The following is a 21,948-nucleotide window of genomic DNA, read 5'->3' as shown; positions in this document are numbered from 1 at the left end:
TCAGGACGATGGCTCTATTTTTGGTGAAAATGAGGCCACTTGGTACCTATTTCGAGGCAAACTTCCAAACACTAAGTTTGGTCCATAAAAAGCACAACATAACCTCCACAAAAACATTCCAAAATGAATACCAAGCATTACATATAATCATTTCCAATTCAATACATCTCAATTTGACACCTAACCATTTCAAGTCAACTTATACCAACTCAACTATTGAACTATACACTTAATCATTACATACTTTCATTAAACATACTATTCCATACAAATTTGCCATTTTAATGCCATATAGAATGCAACACAAGTTACCAAAACATACATTTACATATAAGATTATTAGCACTCCATTACTCAAACATTAATCAAATTAAATCCAATCTATCCATTCAAACTAAACACACATATTAACAACTATGTACATGCCATATAACAGAGTTCAAAAATGATCAAAAGATTATTGACTCTATAATGGGATATTATGATCTTCAAGGTGATCTGATCAGTTTGTTCCACAAATTAGCAATCTAGGGTGGCAACAGGTAAGCATATTGAACAACTACATTAAAACATATTGGAAATAAGGATGTCGATCCTTTGGCATCATGTTACTTTCATATGCATATTAACAACTATGTTCAAAGGTTAGTTCATTTACATGATTTAAACTTATAACATAATCCCATACATATTTTCAATTCATCCTACAACATGTCATAACCACTTCATAAACCATTTGCAAACACACATAATTCCATTCATAAACATCCTTTTCAACCATTTCGATACCATTAAAATTGTTTTCATTTCCGTCTTCACCCGGAGAACTATAGTAAATTGAACTCGAATACAAGGGACTAATTTGCTCACACAAGTTGGCATATTCAAGCTATTCACACAAGCCTCGAACTAGGATTGGTCACACAAGGTTAGTTCGATGCTACTCACACAAGCTTCAAAAAATCTGCAACACAGGTTGGATCTTAATCAATTGTATCAAACACCTGTCTTCCTTTTTGGGACCCTAATGACATGCCATTAGTATCCTAATAGTTTACTAAGTTCACACAGGCACTATTTTTGTTTCTATATCATTTCAAACCTTCAAAAATAATCATATACATATCACCCAATCATATAATAATTTCGCATCCATTATCGTTCTATATTTAATAATCATATTTTCCATACTTTATGATTTAGTCCTTTGGATGCTAAAATTATCAAAATTACGATTAACCTAAAATAATAAACCTTATAATATAATTCAAACATAACATAAATAACATAGTAAGTTACATATGAACTTACCAGAAAAAAAAACAACAAAACGTCGAGGAATAAATCGTAATTTTGCCTTTTACTCGTCTATCCTTCGTTTGATTCAAATCCCAATCTATAAAATAATTCATTCCAATTTATCAATTCCAAATACTTTTATCATCCTACTATATGCATATTTCAGTTTAATTTGATTTTTCGAATGTTTCCTAAAGTTTTACATTTTATTTCCTTTAGTCCCTAAAAATGAATTTTCCATAACTTTCAAACTTGAGCCTCGACTTCAAAATCTATCTTAATTACATACTCCTCTAACCCTCTATTACCTAATAATACAGATATATAACATCAACTTTGAAATTAAAGCATTTTAGTCCCTATGTTCAAAAACTAGCAATTAAACTTTACAAACTAGTTTTCTTTCACTTTTAAACTTAAAATCTAACAAATAAACGCCAATTTAATCAAGAATTCAATAATGACAACTTTTAAAAACTTTAACAGTTTAGCAAAATAGTACACTGGTTAGCTAAATCAAGCTTCTGGGATATAAAAAAACATAAAAATTACATGAAACGGACTTAAAACTGCTTACCAAATGGAGTGTTTAATGTTGAGTTCATAAAAACGGCTTCCCTAGGTTTGCTTTATGGTTTCATTTTAAGTAAATGGAAAAATAAAAGGTGATAACTTTTGATTTTAGCTTATATACCTTAATTAGCTTATAATTAATCATAACTAGTTTAATTAATCTTACTTATCAAATTTAATGGCTTATAACTAGCTTCAACTATCGTACAGTCAAATAATAGTGGTCAAATTGCCCATTTGGTCTTTCAAATAATTAAAAATCCATAGCGATTAGCTTTTATCACTTTTACAAATTAGTCATTGTACCTTAATTAACTACCCGATTGACAAAATTAAGGGACCAAAATTTAATTAAATTCTATATTAACCTTGTAAATATTAAATAATAAAATTTACAGGCTTGCTCGTTAGAATTGGGGTTCCAAAACCACCGTTTCCAATGCCACTAAAAAATGGGTTGTACACAGAAGGATGATTTCTCACTATTGTTGGAAGGCTGGTCATACCATGCCTTATTATTACAAGCTCTAAAATGACTTTTGGTAGCTTAAATCTTGTGCAATCATTGTTCAAATAACACAGGAAAAAGAATAAGATAGTTTGGTGTAAAAGAAGTCTAGTTAAGAAAAGATCAACCATATTTTAGCTTTAAAGATCAACAAGTTATTTATACTCATTTGAAGCATGAGGTTTCAACCTATGCTGCTGATATCAAAGATAATTCAAAAATTAAACTGTAAAACCCCTAACCTATATCCATCGTTGGTGTAACACCCCTAACCCGTGTCCGACACTGGAACAGGGTATGAGGCATTACCGGACTTAATCATTCACAAACACGGAAAAACCAGGCTACAAAATTTCTTTTAATTCAAAACTTTTCATACACATGCATAATGTCATGTACACGTATAACATCCCAAAATAAGACCTAGTCGGAATAGCGATTTTGGGACCACAATTATGACGATAAAATATTGTCTTTATGATTTTTATGAGGTTTAGAATATGAATATATGCATGTGTTAAAGTTTCATGAAAAAATTCTAAGTATAAGGTGTTAAATTGGAAATTAGGGACCAAATTGAATAAGTTGCAATTTTTTTTGTTTTAGAAGCAATTTGTATGAAATTTCTTTCGATTATTAATTAGGAGGCCTTAAAGAGAAATTTTCCCAATTTATAAATTTTTGGACAAAAATGGGCTTGCGTGGAAAATTTTGAAGGAAAGGCATCAGGGGCATTTTAGTTATTTGGTATATTAATGAAATAAAAGGGAAAATAAGCCAAAAATCAGCTCATTCTCTCCACATTGCTGTCGAAATTTTAGGGTTCTCCACAGGTAGGGTTTTCAAGCTTTCCAAGCTCTATAGTAAGTGTTCCCAAGCCCCATTTTTAATGTTCTTTGTATTTTTGAAATCCTGGTAACTTGTTCTGTCTATTTTTACCCATATTTCACGCTAGGGTTCATGTTTAGAAATTTACCCATGCATGAGAAGCTTATGTTTTGATGATTATGGAGGGATAGGAGAGTTTAAAGGATGGTAAACAACTTTTACTAAATAGATTTTCATGAAAAGGGCTTTAAGGACTATTTTGTAAAAGTTGTAGAAAAGGGTAGCAAATGTGAAAAGAAGGGAAATGTGGGCTGTTATAACCATGAAAAATGGTCGGCTAGGCTTGGGTGACTAAGAAATCCCATACATTGTATTATCCGAGCCTAGGGACTAAATTGCAAATATATGAAAGTATAGGGGTAAAATAGTAATTTTACCCAAGTATGAATTTTGGGTCATTTTGACTAATGTATGTATTAAACGAGCTAAATTTGGTATTATAGATCAAGAGAATCGAGATACGGGCCTTGATCGGGGAAAGAACGAGGTTTACGAGGTATAGGCTCGATTTTCAATATTTTGTACCGAGGTAAGTACATATGCAAATAAATACATTAATTATTGTTATTAAATTATTTATTGCTATTTGTCTGCTTAATATGCTTATGTGGCTATGTTGATAATATAACATGTTTTGATGCTTTGCTATATGATTACGAGACGTTGGCCATGTGAAAGAAACCATTATGCGAGTACATTCAGTAAATGTCTGGAAGTCTAAAATCCTGTTTGAACGTTAGGAATAGTTGAGAACACAAATGCAATGTCACTAGGAAAGTCATGTGTGTTATGAGCTCATTTAATATGTGATACATGCTAGGGTTCGGGTGCTGGGTATCCTAAGTTGTGTTCGGATACTCTCTTAGCTCTTTAAGTAGCCCTGTTGAGAGCCGCATGTGATTCTGTGATATGATGCACTTCAGTGCATTTTCTACCAGGTAACTAAGGCTACGTTCAGGCACTTCTGCGCATTTCTTCCGTGTGTCCGAATCATATTCTAAATGTTCAACGGGTAACATAATATGAATTCGGAAAGTAAAATTTAAGTAAGCCATATGTGTGCAAGATGGCACAGGTATGTACTAAAACCCTATGAGGACTTAGTATACGATGATATTATGAAAGATATGTATTTGGTTAAGCATGTACATGTGACATGATGAAAAGTATCATAATGGATAAGTAATTATGCTTAGATTATCAATAGCTACAAAATGTAGATTATTTGTATGTGTACTTACTAAGCCTTATAGATTACCCTCCTCTCTTTTCCTTTCTCTTTAGATACATCAAGCTAGCTCAAAGGATCGAGAGACATCGGAGCTCGGATCACACTATATTCAAGGATTTTAGGGTATAAAAAGGTTTAATTATTTTGGTCATGGCATGTATAGGAAACTAGTCTATTTTGTGTATATGTGTCATGTTGAAGTAGCCAAGTGTAATGGCTCATTTGGGCATTGATTATTTTGTATGTGGCCATGTGATTTGGTCCATATTAATGATTGGGATGTATCCTTAAGTTTGCCTTTGCATGCATTCTAAGATGTGTATGTGTTGGTTTGATGGATGACTATTTATTTACTAGTATGTGGTTGAATGATATAGCACTCATAATGGATTGATAATAAGGAATATGGTAAACCATGAAATTGGTGTGGAATGACTAAAAGATAAGGTTGTGTGAACACTAATGGACTAGTATAAAAAGGGGTCATAGTGATGCTATAAGGTTGCATGTTTAAGTGTCCAAATATGCCATGTGATATGCCATTGAACATATGGAAGTGTATGATTGTTTAAGGGTGACTAATGGCTTGGAGAGTAGCCTCCAAATCGTCCAAACGGGTAGACACACGAGCATGTGTCTAGACCGTGTGTGGCACACGGTCAGCCCCATAGACGTGTCGTTTAGCCGTATGTCCCTTGCACCTTGAATTTTAGGTTAACATGCATGGTAGTAAACACATAGGTAGAGACACGACTGTGTGTCTCAATCGTATGGAGGACACGGCCTCTAGCCATGAGCATGTGCTTAGCTGTGTGCCTCAAATTTGTATGATGATGTCATAAATAGAATGCTCGCTAAAATCACACGGGCTACCACACGAGCATGTCCTAGGCCATGTGAGGAACACGAGCCAAGGACTCGGGCGTGTGCTCAGCCGTGTGAAAACCCTTGTAGGTTCAAACTGGAAAATAAATCCAATAATTCCACACAGGTGTGGGACCTGGGCTTGTCCCCAATCACATGGGCATGTACATTGTCTCCACACAGGCGTATGAGGCTTTAACCTTGAAATTTTCTTAGAATTTCTGTGAGTTCTCAGTTTAGTCCTGGACCACTAATGATGTATGTTTTAGGTCTCGTAGGCTTATAATAGGGACAAATTGGCTTTAATTGATTGGTTTTAGTTTGAATGAAATTTTGTGGCCTAGTTCTGTATGTTTGGTTCTGCTTAAGTTCGGTAATGCCTCGTACCCTGTTCCGACATCGAATACGGGTGAGGGGTATTACATTTATTGGTATTAAAGCTACGGTTTAGTCAATTCTTGGATTACCTAGCATGTGTCTGTGTCTAGCTGAACATGCCATGCGTAAATTGTGATAGTGTGACGACTCCTGACGATATTAAGCTGTCTTTTTCATATAGTAATGGATCCCGACCAAGCTATAACAGATGACGTAGAAAGCAATGCACCAGCCCTCGCTCAAAGGACGGTGCCTGAAGAAAGTAGACCCGTAATCGTGAGCCAAGGGGGAAGGCTAGAGAGGCCTTTTTCCAAATGATGAATGATTGGTATGCGGAGTTTGTCCGTGCGAACCCAGCTGCTCAGACACAACCTCCTCCACCCCATCTTAACCCTCATCCTGTACCCGTAATGCCCCAAGGAATAGATTTTATGAGATTTTCTAAAACTCTTGTGGATAATATTTAGAAACAAGGAGCAGAGGAGTTTAGAGCTAACACTGAGGATGATGCTGAGAGAGCTACGTTTTGGCTCAAGAATTCTATTCGGGTGTTCGATGAACTGTCTTGTACACCTGAAGAGTGTTTGAAGTGCGCTATTTCGTTGTTGAGGAATGATGCCTACCATTGGTGGAAGACTTTGATTTCGGTTGTGCCTAAGGAGGCAGTTAATTGGGACTTCTTTCTGGAGGAATTCCGGAAGAAGTATATTAGTGTGACAGCCCTAAAGTGACCCTAGTCGGAAAGCGGTTTCGGGACCGCTAAACCGAGTCACCAAATTATTTGAATGTGATATTTATTGTCTAAAATATGTGATTATGAAGGTGTGAAAGTTTTAGGCTTCGATTTAGTAAATTGCATGTGAATTTAGTCAAAAGGACTTATGGGTGACATTTTTGAAATGTGATAGGCTAATCTACAATGACCTAATAGTGCATGTAATCAAAAGGGAGGACTTGCATGTCAATTTCCCCCCCTAATATGTAGTGGCCGGCCATGAGCATGGGTGGACAAGATGTTATGGCTAAAAACATGTCATAAACATGTTGGGGTAATACATTATGTAAGGATTAATAAAATAAAGAGCATGGGCAATAAAATATTAGTGTTAGTAGGATGAGAAACAAAAAAAAAAAGAAAGGATGTGTGTGATTGTCCCCCCATTGCCGTGAGTTGAAGGAAAGAAAAACAAAAAAAAATGTTCATCCTTTGGTTCATCCTTGGCCGAAAATTTTAGGGAAGAAAGAAGGAGTTCTTGCTTCATGTTTGGTTTGGAAAAGGATTAGGAGGAGGTTCGGCCATACTTGTATCTAGATTAAGGTAAGTTTGATGTTGTGCCATGAGATTCATGCATGTTTTTTTTCGTTAGCTTGAGTTCTAACTAGCCCATGGTTCAAATCCTTACTATGTCATGGAGATGATATTCGGCTAAGGTGGATTTGTGTTGATGTTATTTGCATGCTAAAAGTGAAGCTTGTAATGATGCATGTGATGGTGGATTGATGACTCTTGAATCTTCTTTTTAGCATCTTTGAGTGAGACATTAAGTTCCTCGTTCAACCATGACCAAAAATTGAAATGGTATGGTTGTTGTTCACGTTATTGGATGAGAAATGGTAGTAAGGTGAAGTGCAAATGTTAGTGCTTGATTTACTAGTGTATATGTGTGTGTTAGCCAAGTTTTGAACTTGAAACAAAATGGTGTTTAGTCAATACAAGTGATCATACTTGTAGAATGTATTAAGTGTTGCAATCGGCCCCAACATAGACATGTATGTTCGGCCACATGAATAAGTACATAAGTGATGTGTATGGTCGGCCATAGGTAGCCTATTGATGGCTTTAGCTTGACTTAGAAAATTCGGCTAAGGGGAAATATTAGCTAGTATGTTGAATTCGATTCGTGATTTCGTACATATGTGACTCTAATGTCTAATGTATATATGGGCTAAGTACCTTGAGCTTCTCTTTTGATGTTCGAATGAATTGTATTAAATTGCTTGATGTGATTAAAAATGCGTATGACCATTGTGTATTTGAGCTAAAAGGTGGCCATATGACCTATCAAACTCCTTGTCATATTCGGCCATAAGCTAGCAAAATGAGACTTTAATGAGTTAAATTTGTTTGAATTAGCTCAAGAGCTTAGAGGATCACAGTTGGATAAGGGAAAGGAAAAAGTGATCGAATAGCTGTCGAAATCGCTCGACCACATCCGAGGTAAGTTCTTGAGTAATAGAGCTTAAATTATGATTTGATTAGATCATGTTTTAAGCAAATCAAAATCACGCTCTTTGGGTGTGGCTATTGAGCCAAAATTGCAAGAGTGATAAGTGTCTTGTGTTTGAGTTTTGCTAATGAAAATGAAATACGAATGTGTCATGATTTATTGTTAAATGTGCATGGTTATTCGAATGATGTCCGGGCTAAGTTCTGAAGGCTTTGTGCTAAGTGACCATATCCGGACTAAGATCTGAAGGCATTTGTGTGAGATACTAATTCCAGGCTAAGCCCGAAGGCATTGGTGCGAGTTACTAAATCCGGGTTAAGTCCCGAAGTCATTTGTACGAGTTACTATAACCGGGCTATGTCCCGAAGGCATTTGAACGAGTAGCTATATCCGGTTAAATTCTGAAGGTACGTGATTTGGGAATGAATGATCTTGCTGTAAAAATTTCAGTTAATACGCTTGTAACATCCCAACATTGAGGTATGTTTCGTATGTGCTTTGAATTAGTTAAGCCCTTACAAATAAGTATTCGCTCAGTTGATAAATGAGATATCGGCCTTTGGCTAAGTTGATCTTTGTGTATGAATAAAAGGGTTGGTAATGTGAATTAAGTATGATATTGAAAATTTGTGCATATGAAATTATCCGTTTAGCTACATGAATGCTATACTTTGGTTGTGTCTAAATTCTTGGCTCAAAACTTACTAAGCATTTAATGCTTACTCCGTTTCTTTGATTCTCTGTTTTATAGATTTTGGTTCTTCAGCTATCGGACTCAGGATTTTGAAGTCGAAGTCGCCCACACTATCAAAGCTCCTTTTGGTATACTTTTGGTTGAACTTTGAAATGGCATGTATAGGACTACCCTTTTGTTGTTGGTCATGTACCCTCCGGTTTTGTGTAAATTTGGATAGCCATGCGAAAATGGCTTAAATATACTTTGATCATAGCTTTATAATCGTTTTGTATGTTGTCCGTCGAGAGGTATGGAAATGTTGGTAACGGATAGCCATGGGAATGGTTATTCATGATCATTTTTGGAATATGTATGACAAACTCTAGTTGATCCATGGAGGATTACGAAATAGGTAAAGTTTACCTTAAAAATAGATGCTGGCAGCAGTAGTGATGTGGATGTAAAAAATCACTAAAAATAGTAGGAATGGAATTAAGTAGTGAATAAATTATGTAATCGAACCTTGATGAATCTATTTTCATAGGAAAGTAACGAAACGTTCATATGAACAGTATATTATGAGATGTTAAAGTTTTCGTGAGACAGGGCCAGAACAGTTTCTGGATCCCCTGATCTGACTTTAAAAATTCATTATAAATTAACCAGAGACATTTAGAAGTCATTCCATATATGTATAGATTCCTCTTTGAGTCTAGTTTCTATAGAAACAAACGGCATCAGCATTGAAGCCCTGTACAGGGAGATATCCAAGTCGTAATGCGCAAAGGTCAGTGTAGTCGATCCCTATAACAGGGGAGACTTTGACTAAAAAATTGTACTAATTGGCCCGACCAAAAATTCTAGAAAAAATTTGTAGATGCATATATGAGTCTAGTTTCAGGGAAAAATCTCAAAACTGATTTTCGAGTTGTGAAACTCAAGATATGATTTTTAAGGTGACAGTGACGCAGTTAGCCAGCTTGCCTGGAAAATTTTAAAATGGATTGTGCAAAGAAGTGATTTAAGTCTGCAAATCCCTCGTGTCCGACTCCGGCGACGGACTCGGGTACGGGGTGTTACAATTTTATTGGTATCAGAGCTACGGTTTAGTCGATTCTAGGACTACCGTAATGCGTTGGGTCTAGCTATACATGCCATTTTATGTGATTATTTGATAGTGTGGTGATTTCTGACATTTGCAAATGTGTTTATTTATAGTAATGGATCCCGATCCCGACCGAGCGGTAGCTGATGATCTTGAGAGTGTAGCGCCTGCTCCCGCGCAAGGGACAGCGCCGGCGGACTCTCAACCTAATGCTAGTAACCCGAATGATGAAGCTAGACAAGCTTTCTATAGCGTGATGAATGATTGGTTCAACCAATACATTCGAACTAATACGGTTGTTCCACAACCTCCATTCCCGACAAATACCACCCCCGCACCTACCATACCTCCGGTAACTGACCAAATAAGGTCAAATAAGCCCCCATTTGACAGAGTTCGAAAACACGGGGCTACTGAATTTAAAGCCACGGACAGCGATGATGCCGAGCAAGTGGAGTTTTGGTTGGACAACACTATCCGGGTACTCGATGAGCTATCTTGCACACCCAATGAGTGCCTAAAGTGTGCTATCTCCTTGCTACGTGATTCTGCCTACTATTGGTGGAATACGTTGACTTCTGTTGTGCCTAGAGAGCAAGTAACTTGGGAGTTTTTCCAAACCGAGTTTCGAAAGAAGTATATCAGTCAGAGATTCATTGACCAAAAACGGAAGGAATTTCGTGAACTCAAACAAGGTTCCATGTCGGTTATCGACTATGAACGAAAATTTGTGAGGCTTAGCCGGTACACACGAGAATGCATTTCCTCAGAAGCCGTGATGTGTAAACGTTTCGAGGATGGGCTGAATGACGATATAAAGCTGTATGTAGGCATTTTGGAAATCCGAGAATTTGTGGCACTTGTCGAGCGAGCTTGCAAGGCCGAGGAGCTCAGTATGGAGAAAAGAAAAGCTAAGGTGGGAGCAAAGGAGTTTCGTAAGAGGTCTTTGGGGAAGCCCTTCCCACAGTCATCGAAGAAATTTAGAGATGGCTTAGGCCGATCTAGAGACACTTCAGGCTTTTCTAGACGAGATCGCGATCGACCCCCTGTGGGTGCACGAGTCACTTCGGTCGCTAGTGTTGGAAATGATCGTCGGGACAGAACGGAGTGCCAGTATTATGGTAAATGGCATTCGGGGAGTTGTAGATTCCATGATCGCTCCTGTTACAAGTACAGATCAGTTGACCACTTCATTAAAGATTGCCCGAGGTTGTCTGAACAGAATATAAATCAAAGCGGGAAACCGGGTGCTACCACTGCTCGAGGTAGACCATCCAGAAATACGGGCAATGCTAGTGGTGGTCAGAGAGGATCCAGATATGCTACGACCAGATCTGAGGCTCGTGCTCCTGCTAGGGCTTATGCTATACGCGTATGCGAGGATGCTTCCTCGCCAGATGTTATTTCCGGTACTTTTACTCTCTTCGATACTAATGTGATTGCTTTGATTGACCCTGGTTCTACTCATTCTTATATATGCGAAACCTTAGCATCCAGTAAGACTTTACCTATTGAGTCTACTGAGTTCGTAATTCGGGTGTCAAATCCCTTGGGTCGTTACGTGCTTGTCGACAAAGTGTGTAAGAAATGCCCCCTAGTAATTCGAGATTCCTGTTTTCCGGCGGACTTGATGCTTTTTCCGTTTGATGAATTTGATGTTATTCTTGGTTTGGATTGGTTGACCGCGCATGATGCAGTTGTGAATTGCAAAAGCAAGACTATTGATTTGAGGTGCGCAAATAACGAGATAATCCGAGTTGAGTCTACGGACTTAAAGGGGTTGCCAGCTGTAATATCAGCAATGTTGGCCCAAAAATATGTAAGAAAAGGGTGCGAAGCATACCTTGCGTATGTACTTGATGCCAAAGAATTAGAAAAGAAACCCGAATCTGTGCCGGTGGTTTGTGAATACCCGGATGTTTTTCCTGAAGAATTACCGGGTTTACCACCTGTTCGGGAGGTAGAGTTTGGTATTGAGCTTGTACCTGGAACTACGCCAATTTCGATAGCTCCGTATCGTATGGCACCAACCGAGTTAAAAGAATTGAAAGCTCAGTTGCAAGAGTTGACGGATAGAGGTTTCGCTCGACCAAGTTTCTCACCTTGGGGTGCACCAGTATTGTTTGTGAAAAAGAAGGACGGAACCATGAGGTTGTGCATTGACTATCGTCAGCTGAATAAAATGATGATAAACAATAAATATCCGTTACCGCGTATTGATGATTTGTTTGATCAACTAAAGGGAGCTTCAGTGTTTTCAAAGATAGATTTGAGATCGGGTTATTATCAGTTGCGAATTCGAGATTCGGATATAGCCAAAACTGCTTTCAGAACGAGATACGGCCACTACGAGTTCTTAGTGATGCCGTTTGGGCTCACTAATGCCCCTGCGGTATTTATGGATTTGATGAATCGGATCTTCAGACAGTATTTGGACCGGTTCGTAGTTGTGTTTATTGATGACATCTTGGTCTATTCAAGAGATGAGACCGAACATGCTGAGCACCTGAGATTAGTGTTGCAAATTTTACGGGATAAGCAGTTATATGCTAAGTTCAGTAAGTGTGAGTTCTGGTTAAGAGAGGTTAGCTTCTTGGGCCATGTGGAATCTGCATCGGGTATTCGAGTTGACCCAAGCAAAATTTCAGCCATACTTAACTGGAAGCCTCCGAGAAATATTACTGAGGTTCGGAGCTTTTTGGGACTCGCCGGTTACTACCGACGGTTTGTAAAAGGTTTCTCGATGATAGCCACACCCATGACGAAGCTACTTCAAAAAGATATTAAGTTCGAATGGACAGAAAAATGTCAGAAAAGTTTTGATCAACTGAAAACTTATTTGACTGAAGCCCCAATTTTAGTGCAGCCCGAATCAGGCAAAGAGTTTGTCATCTATAGTGACGCCTCCCTACTTGGGTTAAGTTGCGTGTTGATGCAAGAAGGTCGAGTTGTGGCCTATGCGTCGAGACAATTAAAGCCACATGAGAAAAATTATCCGACCCATGATTTCGAATTAGCTGCCATCGTATTCGCCTTGAAAATATGGCGACATTACTTATTTGGTGAGAAGTGCCATGTATTTTCGGATCACAAAAGTCTCAAATATTTGATGACTCCAAGAGACTTAAATCTGCGACAAAGACGTTGGCTTGAGTTGTTGAAAGATTATGAGCTTGTCATTGATTACCACCCGGGAAAGACTAATGTGGTTGCGGACGCCTTAAGCCGGAAATCACTGTTTGCTTTACGAGCGATGAATGTACACTTGTCTGCTCTACCCGACAATTTGTTAGTAGCTGAATTAAAAGCCAAACCATTATTGATTCATCAAATTCGTGAAGCTCAGAAAGTCGACGATGAATTGGTTGTAAAACGGGCTGAATGTGTTCTGAATATGGAATCCGAATTTCAAATTGATGATGACGATTGTTTGAGGTTCAGAAGTCGGTTGTGTGTTCCAAGAAATTCAGAACTCATTTCGATGATTCTGAACGAAGCCCATTGTAGCCGAATGTCAATTCACCCGGGGAGTACGAAAATGTACAACGATCTGAGACGCCAGTTTTGGTGGCATGGTATGAAACGAGACATTTCCGATTTTGTTTCGAAGTGTTTAATATGTCAGCAAGTAAAGGCGGAACATCAAGTGCCTACGGGTTTACTCTAGCCAATCATGGTACCTGAATGGAAATGGGATCGAGTCACGATGGATTTCGTATCTGGGTTGCCAGTATCGGCAAGTAAGAAAGATGCGATTTGGGTTGTTGTGGATAGACTGACTAAGTCGGCTCACTTTATCCCCGTACGTACGGATTTTTCATTGGATAAACTAGTTGAATTGTATGTTTCTCAGATTGTGAGATTACACGGGGTACCGATTTCTATTGTGTCGGATAGAGATCCGAGATTCACCTCGCAATTTTGGAAGAAATTGCAAGAAGCTTTGGGTATCAAGCTGCACTTTAGCACCGCTTTTCATCCACAAACCGATGGTCAATCCGAGCGGATAATTCAGATACTTGAGGATATGTTGAGATGTTGCATCCTCGAGTTTAGTGGTTCATGGGAATGGTATTTACCTTTGATTGAATTCGCTTACAACAATAGTTTTCAATCAAGTATTAAGATGGCACCTTACGAGGCCTTGTACGGGCGTAAATGCCGTACACCATTGTTTTGGACCGAGCTCGGTGAAAGTAAAATTTTCGGAGTGGATTTGATTAAAGATGCTGAACAGAAAGTAAGAATAATTTGTGAAAGTCTGAAGGCAGCATCAGATCGTCAGAATTCGTATGCGGATTTAAAATGAAGAGATATTAAGTATCAAGTGGGAGACAAAGTGTTTCTTAAGGTCTCGTCTTGGAAAAAGATACTCAGATTTGGCCGTAAGGGCAAATTGAGTCCGAGATTCATTGGGCCGTATGAGATCTCCGAATGAGTTGGCCCAGTTGCATATAGGTTGCTTTTACCCCCTGAACTCGAAAGAATCCACAACGTTTTTCATGTCTCGATGCTTCGACGTTATAGATCCGATCCTTCGCACGTAATAAACCCCTCCGAGGTCGAAATTCAAGCCGATATGAGTTATGAGGAAGAACCGATTCGTATCCTAGCTCGTGAAGTGAAAAAGTTGCGAAACAAAAGGGTTCCGATAGTGAAAGTGTTATGGCTCAAACACGGGATCGAAGAAGCTACTTGGGAACCCGAGAACTCTATGAAAGAGCGATACCCAAACCTATTTACCGGTAAGATTTTTGGGGACGAAAATTTCTTAAGTGGGGGAGAGTTGTGACAGCCTTAAAGTGACCCTAGTCGGAAAGCGGTTTCGGGACCGCTAAATCGAGTCACCAAATTATTTGAATGTGATATTTATTGTCTAAAATATGTGATTATGAAGGTGTGAAAGTTTTAGGCTTCGATTTAGTAAATTGCATGTGAATTTAGTCAAAAGGACTTATGGGTGACATTTTTGAAATGTGATAGGCTAATCTACAAGGATCTAATAGTGCATGTAATCAAAAGGGAGGACTTGCATGTCAATTCCCCCCCTAATATGTAGTGGCCGGCCATGAGCATGGGTGGACAAGATGTTATGGCTAAAAACATGTCATAAACATGTTGGGGTAATGCATTATGTAAGGATTAATAAAATAAAGAGCATGGGCAATAAAATATTAGTGTTAGTAGGATGAGAAACAAAAAAAAAGAAAGGATGTGTGTGATTGTCCCCCCATTGCCGTGAGTTGAAGGAAAGAAAAACAAAAAAAATGTTCATCCTTTGGTTCATCCTTGGCCGAAAATTTAAGGAAGAAGGAAGGAGTTCTTGCTTCATGTTTGGTTTGGAAGAGGATTAGGAGGAGGTTCGGCCATACTTGTATCTAGATTAAGGTAAGTTTGATGTTGTGCCATGAGATTCATGCATGTTTTTTTTCGTTAGCTTGAGTTCTAACTAGCCCATGGTTCAAATCCTTACTATGTTATGGAGATGATATTCGGCTAAGGTGGATTTGTGTTGATGTTATTTGCATGCTAAAAGTGAAGCTTGTAATGATGCATGTGATGGTGGATTGATGACTCTTGAATCTTCTTTTTAGCATCTTTGAGTGAGACATTAAGTTCCTCGTTCAACCATGACCAAAAATTGAAATGGTATGGTTGTTGTTCACGTTATTGGATGAGAAATGGTAGTAAGGTGAAGTGCAAATGTTAGTGCTTGATTTACTAGTGTATATGTGTGTATTAGCCAAGTTTTGAACTTGAAACAAAATGGTGTTTAGTCAATACAAGTGACCATACTTGTAGAATGTATTAAGTGTTGCAATCGGCCCCAACATAGACATATATGTTTGGCCACATGAATAAGTACATAAGTTATGTGTATGTTCGGCCATAGGTAGCCTATTGATGGCTTTAGCTTGACTTAGAAAATTCGGCTAAGGGGAAATATTAGCTAGTATGTTGAATTCGATTCGTGATTTCGTACATATGTGACTCTAATGTCTAATGTATATATGGGCTAAGTACCTTGAGCTTCTCTTTTGATGTTCGAATGAATTGTATTAAATTGCTTGATGTGATTAAAAATGCATATGACCATTGTGTATTTGAGCTAAAAGGTGGCCATATGACCTATCAAACTCCTTGTCATATTCGGCCATAAGCTAGCAAAATGAGACTTTAATGAGTTAAATTTGTTTGAATTAGCTCAAGAGCTTAGAGGACCACAGTTGGATAAGGGAAAGGAAAAAGTGATCAAATAGCTGTCGAAATCGCTCGACCACATCCGAGGTAAGTTCTTGAGTAATAGAGCTTAAATTATGATTTGATTAGATCATGTTTTAAGCAAATCAAAATCACGCTCTTTGTGTGTGGCTATTGAGCCGAAATTGCAAGAGTGATAAGTGTCTTGTGTTTGAGTTTTGCTAATGAAAATGAAATACGAATGTGTCATGATTTATTGTTCAATGTGCATGGTTATTCGAATGATGTCCGGGCTAAGTCCCGACGGCTTTTTGCTAAGTGACCATATCTGGACTAAGATCCGAAGGCATTTGTGCGAGATACTAATTCCGGGCTAAGCCCGAAGGCATTGGTGCGAGTTACTAAATCCGGGTTAAGTCCCAAAGGCATTTGTGCGAGTTACTATAACCGGGCTATGTCCCGAAGGCATTTGAACGAGTAGCTATATCCGGTTAAATTTCGAAGGTACGTGATTTGGGAATGAATGATCTTGCTGTAAAAATTTCAATTAATACGCTTGTAACATCCCAACATTGAGGTATGTTTCGTATGTGCTTTGAATTAGTTGAGCCCTTACAAATAAGTATTCGCTCAGTTGATAAATGAGCTATCGGCCTTTGGCTAAGTTGATCTTTGTGTATGAATAAAAGGGTTGGTAATGTGAAGTAAGTATGATATTGAAAATTTGTGCATATGAAATTATCCGTTTAGCTACATGAATGCTATACTTTGGTTGTGTCTAAATTCTTGGCTCAAAACTTACTAAGCATTTAATGCTTACTCCATTTCTTTGATTCTCTGTTTTATAGATTTTGGTTCTTCAGCTATCGGACTCGGGATTTTGAAGTCGAAGTCGCCCACACTATCAAAGCTCCTTTTGGTATACTTTTGGTTGAACTTTGAAATGGCATGTATAGGACTACCCTTTTGTTGTTGGTCATGTACCCTTCGGTTTTGTGTAAATTTGGATAGCCATGCGAAAATGGCTTAAATATACTTTGATCATAGCTTTATAATCGTTTTGTATGTTGTCCGTCGAGAGGTATGGAAATGTTGGTAACGGATAGCCATGGGAATGGTTATTCATGATCATTTTTGGAATATGTATGACAAACTCTAGTTGATCCATGGAGGAAATAAGAAATAGGTAAAGTTTACCTTAAAAATAGATGCTGGCAGCAGTAGTGATGTGGATGTGAAAAATCACTAAAAATAGTAGGAATGTAATTAAGTAGGGAATAAATTATGTAATCGAACCTTGATGAATCTATTTTCATAGGAAAGTAACGAAACGTTCATATGAACAGTATATTATGAGATGTTAAAGTTTTCGTGAGACAAGGCCAGAACGGTTTCTGGATCCCCTGATCTGACTTTGGAAATACATTATAAATTAACCAGAGACATTTAGAAGTCATTCCATATATGTATAGATTCCTCTTTAAGTCTAGTTTCTATAGAAACAAACGACATCAGCATTGAAGCCCTGTACAGGGAGATATCCAAGTCGTAAGGCGCAAAAGTCAGTGGAGTTGATCCCTGTAACAGGGGAGACTTTGACTAACAAACTGTACTAATTTGCCCAACCAAAAATTCTAGAAAAACATTTTTAGATGAATATATGAGTCTAGTTTCAGGGAAAAATCACAAAACTGATTTTCGAGTTGTGAAACTCAAGATATGATTTTTAAGGTGACAGTGACGCAGTTAGCCAGCTTGCCTGGAAAATTTTAAAATGGATTGTGCAAAGAAGTGATTTAAGTCTGCAAATCCCTCGTGTCCGACTCCGGCGACGGACTCGGGTACGGGGTGTTACAATTAGCGAGAGGTTTATTGACGAAAAACATAAGGAATTTCTTGAACTTAAGGAGGGTTGCATGTCGATTACCGAATATGAGCGAGAGTTCGTCCGGCTTAGTAAGTATGCCCGAGAGTGTGTGCCCACTGAGGCTAAGATGTGCAGGAGGTTTGAAGGCGGACTTAATAAGGATATCAGGGTGTTAGTGGGCATCCTTGAACTAAAGGACTTTGTTGTGCTCGTTGAATGGGCATGTAAGGCTAAAGAATTGACAAGAGAGAAGAAGAAAGCCGAGTCGAAAGCTAGAGATATGCAAAAGAGAATGATGAGCAGATCAACCCCAACTCAATCTAAGAAATCTAAAGATGTGTATTCTCGTTCTTAAGCATCGATAGGATGCTCCCACAAAAATTGTAAGAACCAATGTTCAGGTTTCCAGACTCAAGCTATATCTGTAGCTAGCGTAACAGACGCTAAACCTCGTCGACCCGAGTGTGAATACTACGGAAGAAATCATCTGGGCTCATGTAGGAGTAATGATACAGACCACTTTATTAAGTATTGTCCGTAGTATTCACATTTTATTAAGTATTCCTCCTACATGAGCCCAGATGATTTCTTCCGTAGTATTCACACTCGGGTCGACGAGGTTTAGCGTCTGTTACGCTAGCTACAGATATAGCTTGAGTCTGGAAACCCGAACATTGGTTCTTACAATTTTTGTGGGAGCATCCTATCGATGCTTAAGAACGAGAATACAAATCTTTAGATTTCTTAGATTGAGTTGGGGTCGATCTGCTCATCATTCTCTTTCGCATATCTCTAGCTTTCGACTCGGCTTTCTTCTTCTCTCTTGTCAATTCTTTAGCCTTACATGCCCATTCAACGAGAATGAATACTACACGAGAGATTTCACAATACAAGAGAAATCGTCTGTATCGGGACAATACTTAATACTCAAGACCACTTTATTAAGTATTGTCCTGATACAGACGAGAGATTTCACAATACAAGAGAGAGTGGTTCAGCTTCAAAGGGGAGACCCCCGAAAAGTGCTGCTACTGGAGCTGGCAGTAAAAATACTACACGAGAGACTGTAGTACGATTTGAGGCTAGAGCTCTGGTTAGAGCCTATGGCAGACGAGGACGTGAAGAAGCATCATCGCCTGACGTGATCACTGGTACATTTTCTCTTTGTGACTGTTGTTATTTCTTTGATAGATCCAGGATATACATATTTGTATGCATGCATGAAATTGGCATCTAGCTTGAATTTACCCGTCGAGTCTACAGAATTTGTCATTAGAGTGTCAAACCCATTACGCAAACATGTCTTAGTCGATAAAGTATGCAAGAAATGCCCTTGGATGATTAGAGGTCTTTGTTTTTCAGCCGACTTGATGTTGTTTCCGTTTGATGAATTCGATGTTATTTTGGGTATGGATTGGTTCACACTTCATGGTGCTATAGAAGATTGTAAATGGAAAGTTATGGGATTGAGAAGTCCTTTGAGTTGAATCAGATGAACTTAGTGGCTTGCCAATCATAATTTCTTTAATCACAGGTCAAAAATGTATGAGAAAAGGATATGAAGCATATCTGGCTTACATGTTGAATACAAAGGAATCTTAGTTGAAAGTCGAATTAGTGCCTGTTGTATGTGAATTTACGGACTTGTTCCTAGAAGAACTGCTAGGTTTACCCCTGGTTAGGGAAGTTGAATTTCGTATTGAGTTAATGTCAGGGACTGCACCTACCTCTATCACTCCGTATAGGATGGCTCCAATGGAGTTAAGGGAATTAAATTCACAGTTGCAACAATTGGTTGATAAAGGCTTTGCAACCTTGGGGTGCTCCCGTGTTATTTGTAAAGAAGAAAGATGGTTCCATGAGATTATGTATTGATTACCGGTAACTTAATAAGGTAACGGTTAAGAACAAATATCCATTTCCAAGAATTGATGATTTGTTCGATCAACTAAAAGGAGCAACATGGTTTTCCAAGATAGACTTGAGGTCCAGTTATTACCAGCTGCGATTTAAGAAGACAGGCATACCTATGACTGCTTCTAGAACAAGGTATGGTCACTACGAATTCCTTGTTATGCCTTTTTGATTAACGAATGTTCCGGCTATGTTTATGGATTTGATGAATAGAATATTTCATTCATAGTTGGATAAGTTTCCTGTGGTGTTCATAGATGACATTTTAATTTACACTAGAGATGAGGCAGAATATGCCGAACATCTGAAGATCATTTTGCAGACTTTGAGGGATAAGCAATTTATGTCAAGTTCAGTAAAAGTGAGTTTTAGCTTCAGGAAGTTGGATTCTTAGGCCACATTGTTTCCAATGATGGTATTTGGGTTGATCCTAGTAAAATTTTTGCCATTGTTGAATGGAAGCCTCCAAGGAATGTAACCAAAGTTAGGAGCTTTTTGGGCTTAGCCGGTTATTTTCGAAGGTTTGTAAAAGGATTTTCTACGATAGCCACTCATATGACGGGATTGGTGCAAAAGGATGTTAATTTTGAGTGGACAGAAAAGTGCCAACAAAGCTTTGAAAAGTTGAAAATGCTTTTGACCGAGGCGCCAATGCTAATACAACCAAAATCAGGGAAAGAATTTGTCATCTACAGTGATGTGTCCTTGAATGGACTAGGATGTGTGCTTATGCAAGAAGGAAAAGTTGTATCTTGTGCTTCGAGACATCTAAAACCTCATGAGAAGAATTATCCAACTCATGATTTGGAACTGGCCGCCATAGTGTTTGCCTTGAAGATTTGGCGTCATTATTTATTCAGGGAAAAATGCCATGTCTATACCGATCATAAGAGCCTCAAGTATTTGATAACTGAAAACGAGTTTAATTTAAGACAACGGAGATGGTTGCAAATGTTGAAAGATTATGAGCTTATAATTGATTATCAACCGGGAAAGGCGAAAATGGTCTTCGACGTTTTGAGTAGGAAATCTCTATTCGCTTTGAGGACAATGAGTACACAGATGACCTTATATGACGATGGTTCCATTTTAGCTGAATTGAAAGCTAAGTCGACTCTTTTACATCAGATTTGTGAAGCTCAAAAATCCGATGAGGAATTACAAGCTAAGAAAGTTTAGTATGAAGCAACCAGTGAACCCGACTTTCAGATTAACTCCAATGGATGCTTGATATTTCGGAGAAGAATCTGTGTTCTGAAGAATGCCGAGTTGATCCAGACTATTTTACAGGAGGTACATAACAGTCGTATGTCAGTTCATCCGGGAAGTACTAAGATGTACAATGACTTGATGAAAGTTTGTTGGTGGAATGGCATGAAAAGAGATATCTCAGAATTTGTAACAAGATGTTTGATTTGTCAACAGGTTAAAGTTGAACATCAAGTACCCTCCAGTTTACTCCAGCCTATTGTGGTCCTTGAGTAGAAATGGGATCGAATCACTATGGATTTCGTGACCGGGTTGCCAGTAACTCCATGAAAGAGAGATGCTATTTGTGTGATAGTCGATAGATTGACTAAATCGGCCCATTTGATACCGGTACGCATAGATTATTCTCTAGATAAGTTTGTTGATTTGTACATTTCAGAGATTGTTCGACTTCATAGTGTGCCATTGTCGATTATTTCAAATAGAGATCTTAGATTTAAGTCGTGATTTTGGAAAAAGTTGCAAGTGGCTTTGGGAACGAAACTGAATTTTAGTACAGCTTTCTACCCACAAATTGATGGACAATTCGAGGGAATAATTCAGACACTTGAAGATATGCTTAGATGTTGTGTTCTTGAGTTTCAAGGTAGTTGGGAAAATTATCTACCTTTGGTTGAATTTGCTTACAACAACAGTTATCAGTCTAGTTTGAGGATGGCACCTTATGAGGCGTTATAAGGCCGAAAGTGTCGAACTCATTTGTATTGGACAGAGCTTAAGGAAAGTAAAATTTTCGGAGTTGATTTGAACAAAGAAACCAAGCATAAAGTTAAGGTTATTCAAGATTGTTTAAAAGTAGCGTCGGATAGACAGAAATCGTATGCGGATTTGAAAAGAAAAGAAATTGAGTATCAAGTGGGTGACAAAGTATTCTTGAAGGTATCACCCTGGAGAAAGGTTTTAAGATTTGGTAAAAAAGATAAATTAAGTCCTCGTTTTATTGGGCC

At 38.2% G+C, this 21,948-nt stretch overlaps 1 protein-coding gene across 1 annotated transcript; it reads left to right on the top strand.

Moving 5' to 3' along the window:
* Positions 1 to 5,924: 5,924 nt before the first annotated feature.
* LOC107920518 (uncharacterized) lies at positions 5,925 to 20,911 on the top strand. Its single transcript, XM_041084124.1, has 6 exons — positions 5,925 to 6,017; positions 6,209 to 6,444; positions 17,954 to 18,165; positions 18,781 to 18,969; positions 19,533 to 19,638; positions 20,593 to 20,911. Exons 1-6 carry the CDS (start codon positions 5,925 to 5,927, stop codon positions 20,909 to 20,911), a joined length of 1,155 nt encoding a protein of 384 aa, XP_040940058.1.
* Positions 20,912 to 21,948: the final 1,037 nt, after the last annotated feature.

Source organism: Gossypium hirsutum, chromosome A12 (genome assembly GCF_007990345.1).
Source record: "Gossypium hirsutum isolate 1008001.06 chromosome A12, Gossypium_hirsutum_v2.1, whole genome shotgun sequence".
In the NCBI taxonomy this organism is placed as follows: Eukaryota; Viridiplantae; Streptophyta; class Magnoliopsida; order Malvales; family Malvaceae; genus Gossypium; species Gossypium hirsutum.
This window is presented reverse-complemented; position numbering and strand designations above follow the sequence as displayed.

Bases quoted from the DNA above. Each gene is read 5' to 3' on its own strand.
- LOC107920518 (XM_041084124.1), top strand. From the start codon at position 5,925: ATGGATCCCGACCAAGCTATAACAGATGACGTAGAAAGCAATGCACCA. The intron at 18,166-18,780 runs GTTCTTAAGCAT...GTCCTGATACAG, and splicing joins ATCTAAAGATGTGTATTCTC to ACGAGAGATTTCACAATACA. The intron at 19,639-20,592 runs GTGCTCCCGTGT...TTATTTATTCAG, and splicing joins AAAGGCTTTGCAACCTTGGG to GGAAAAATGCCATGTCTATA.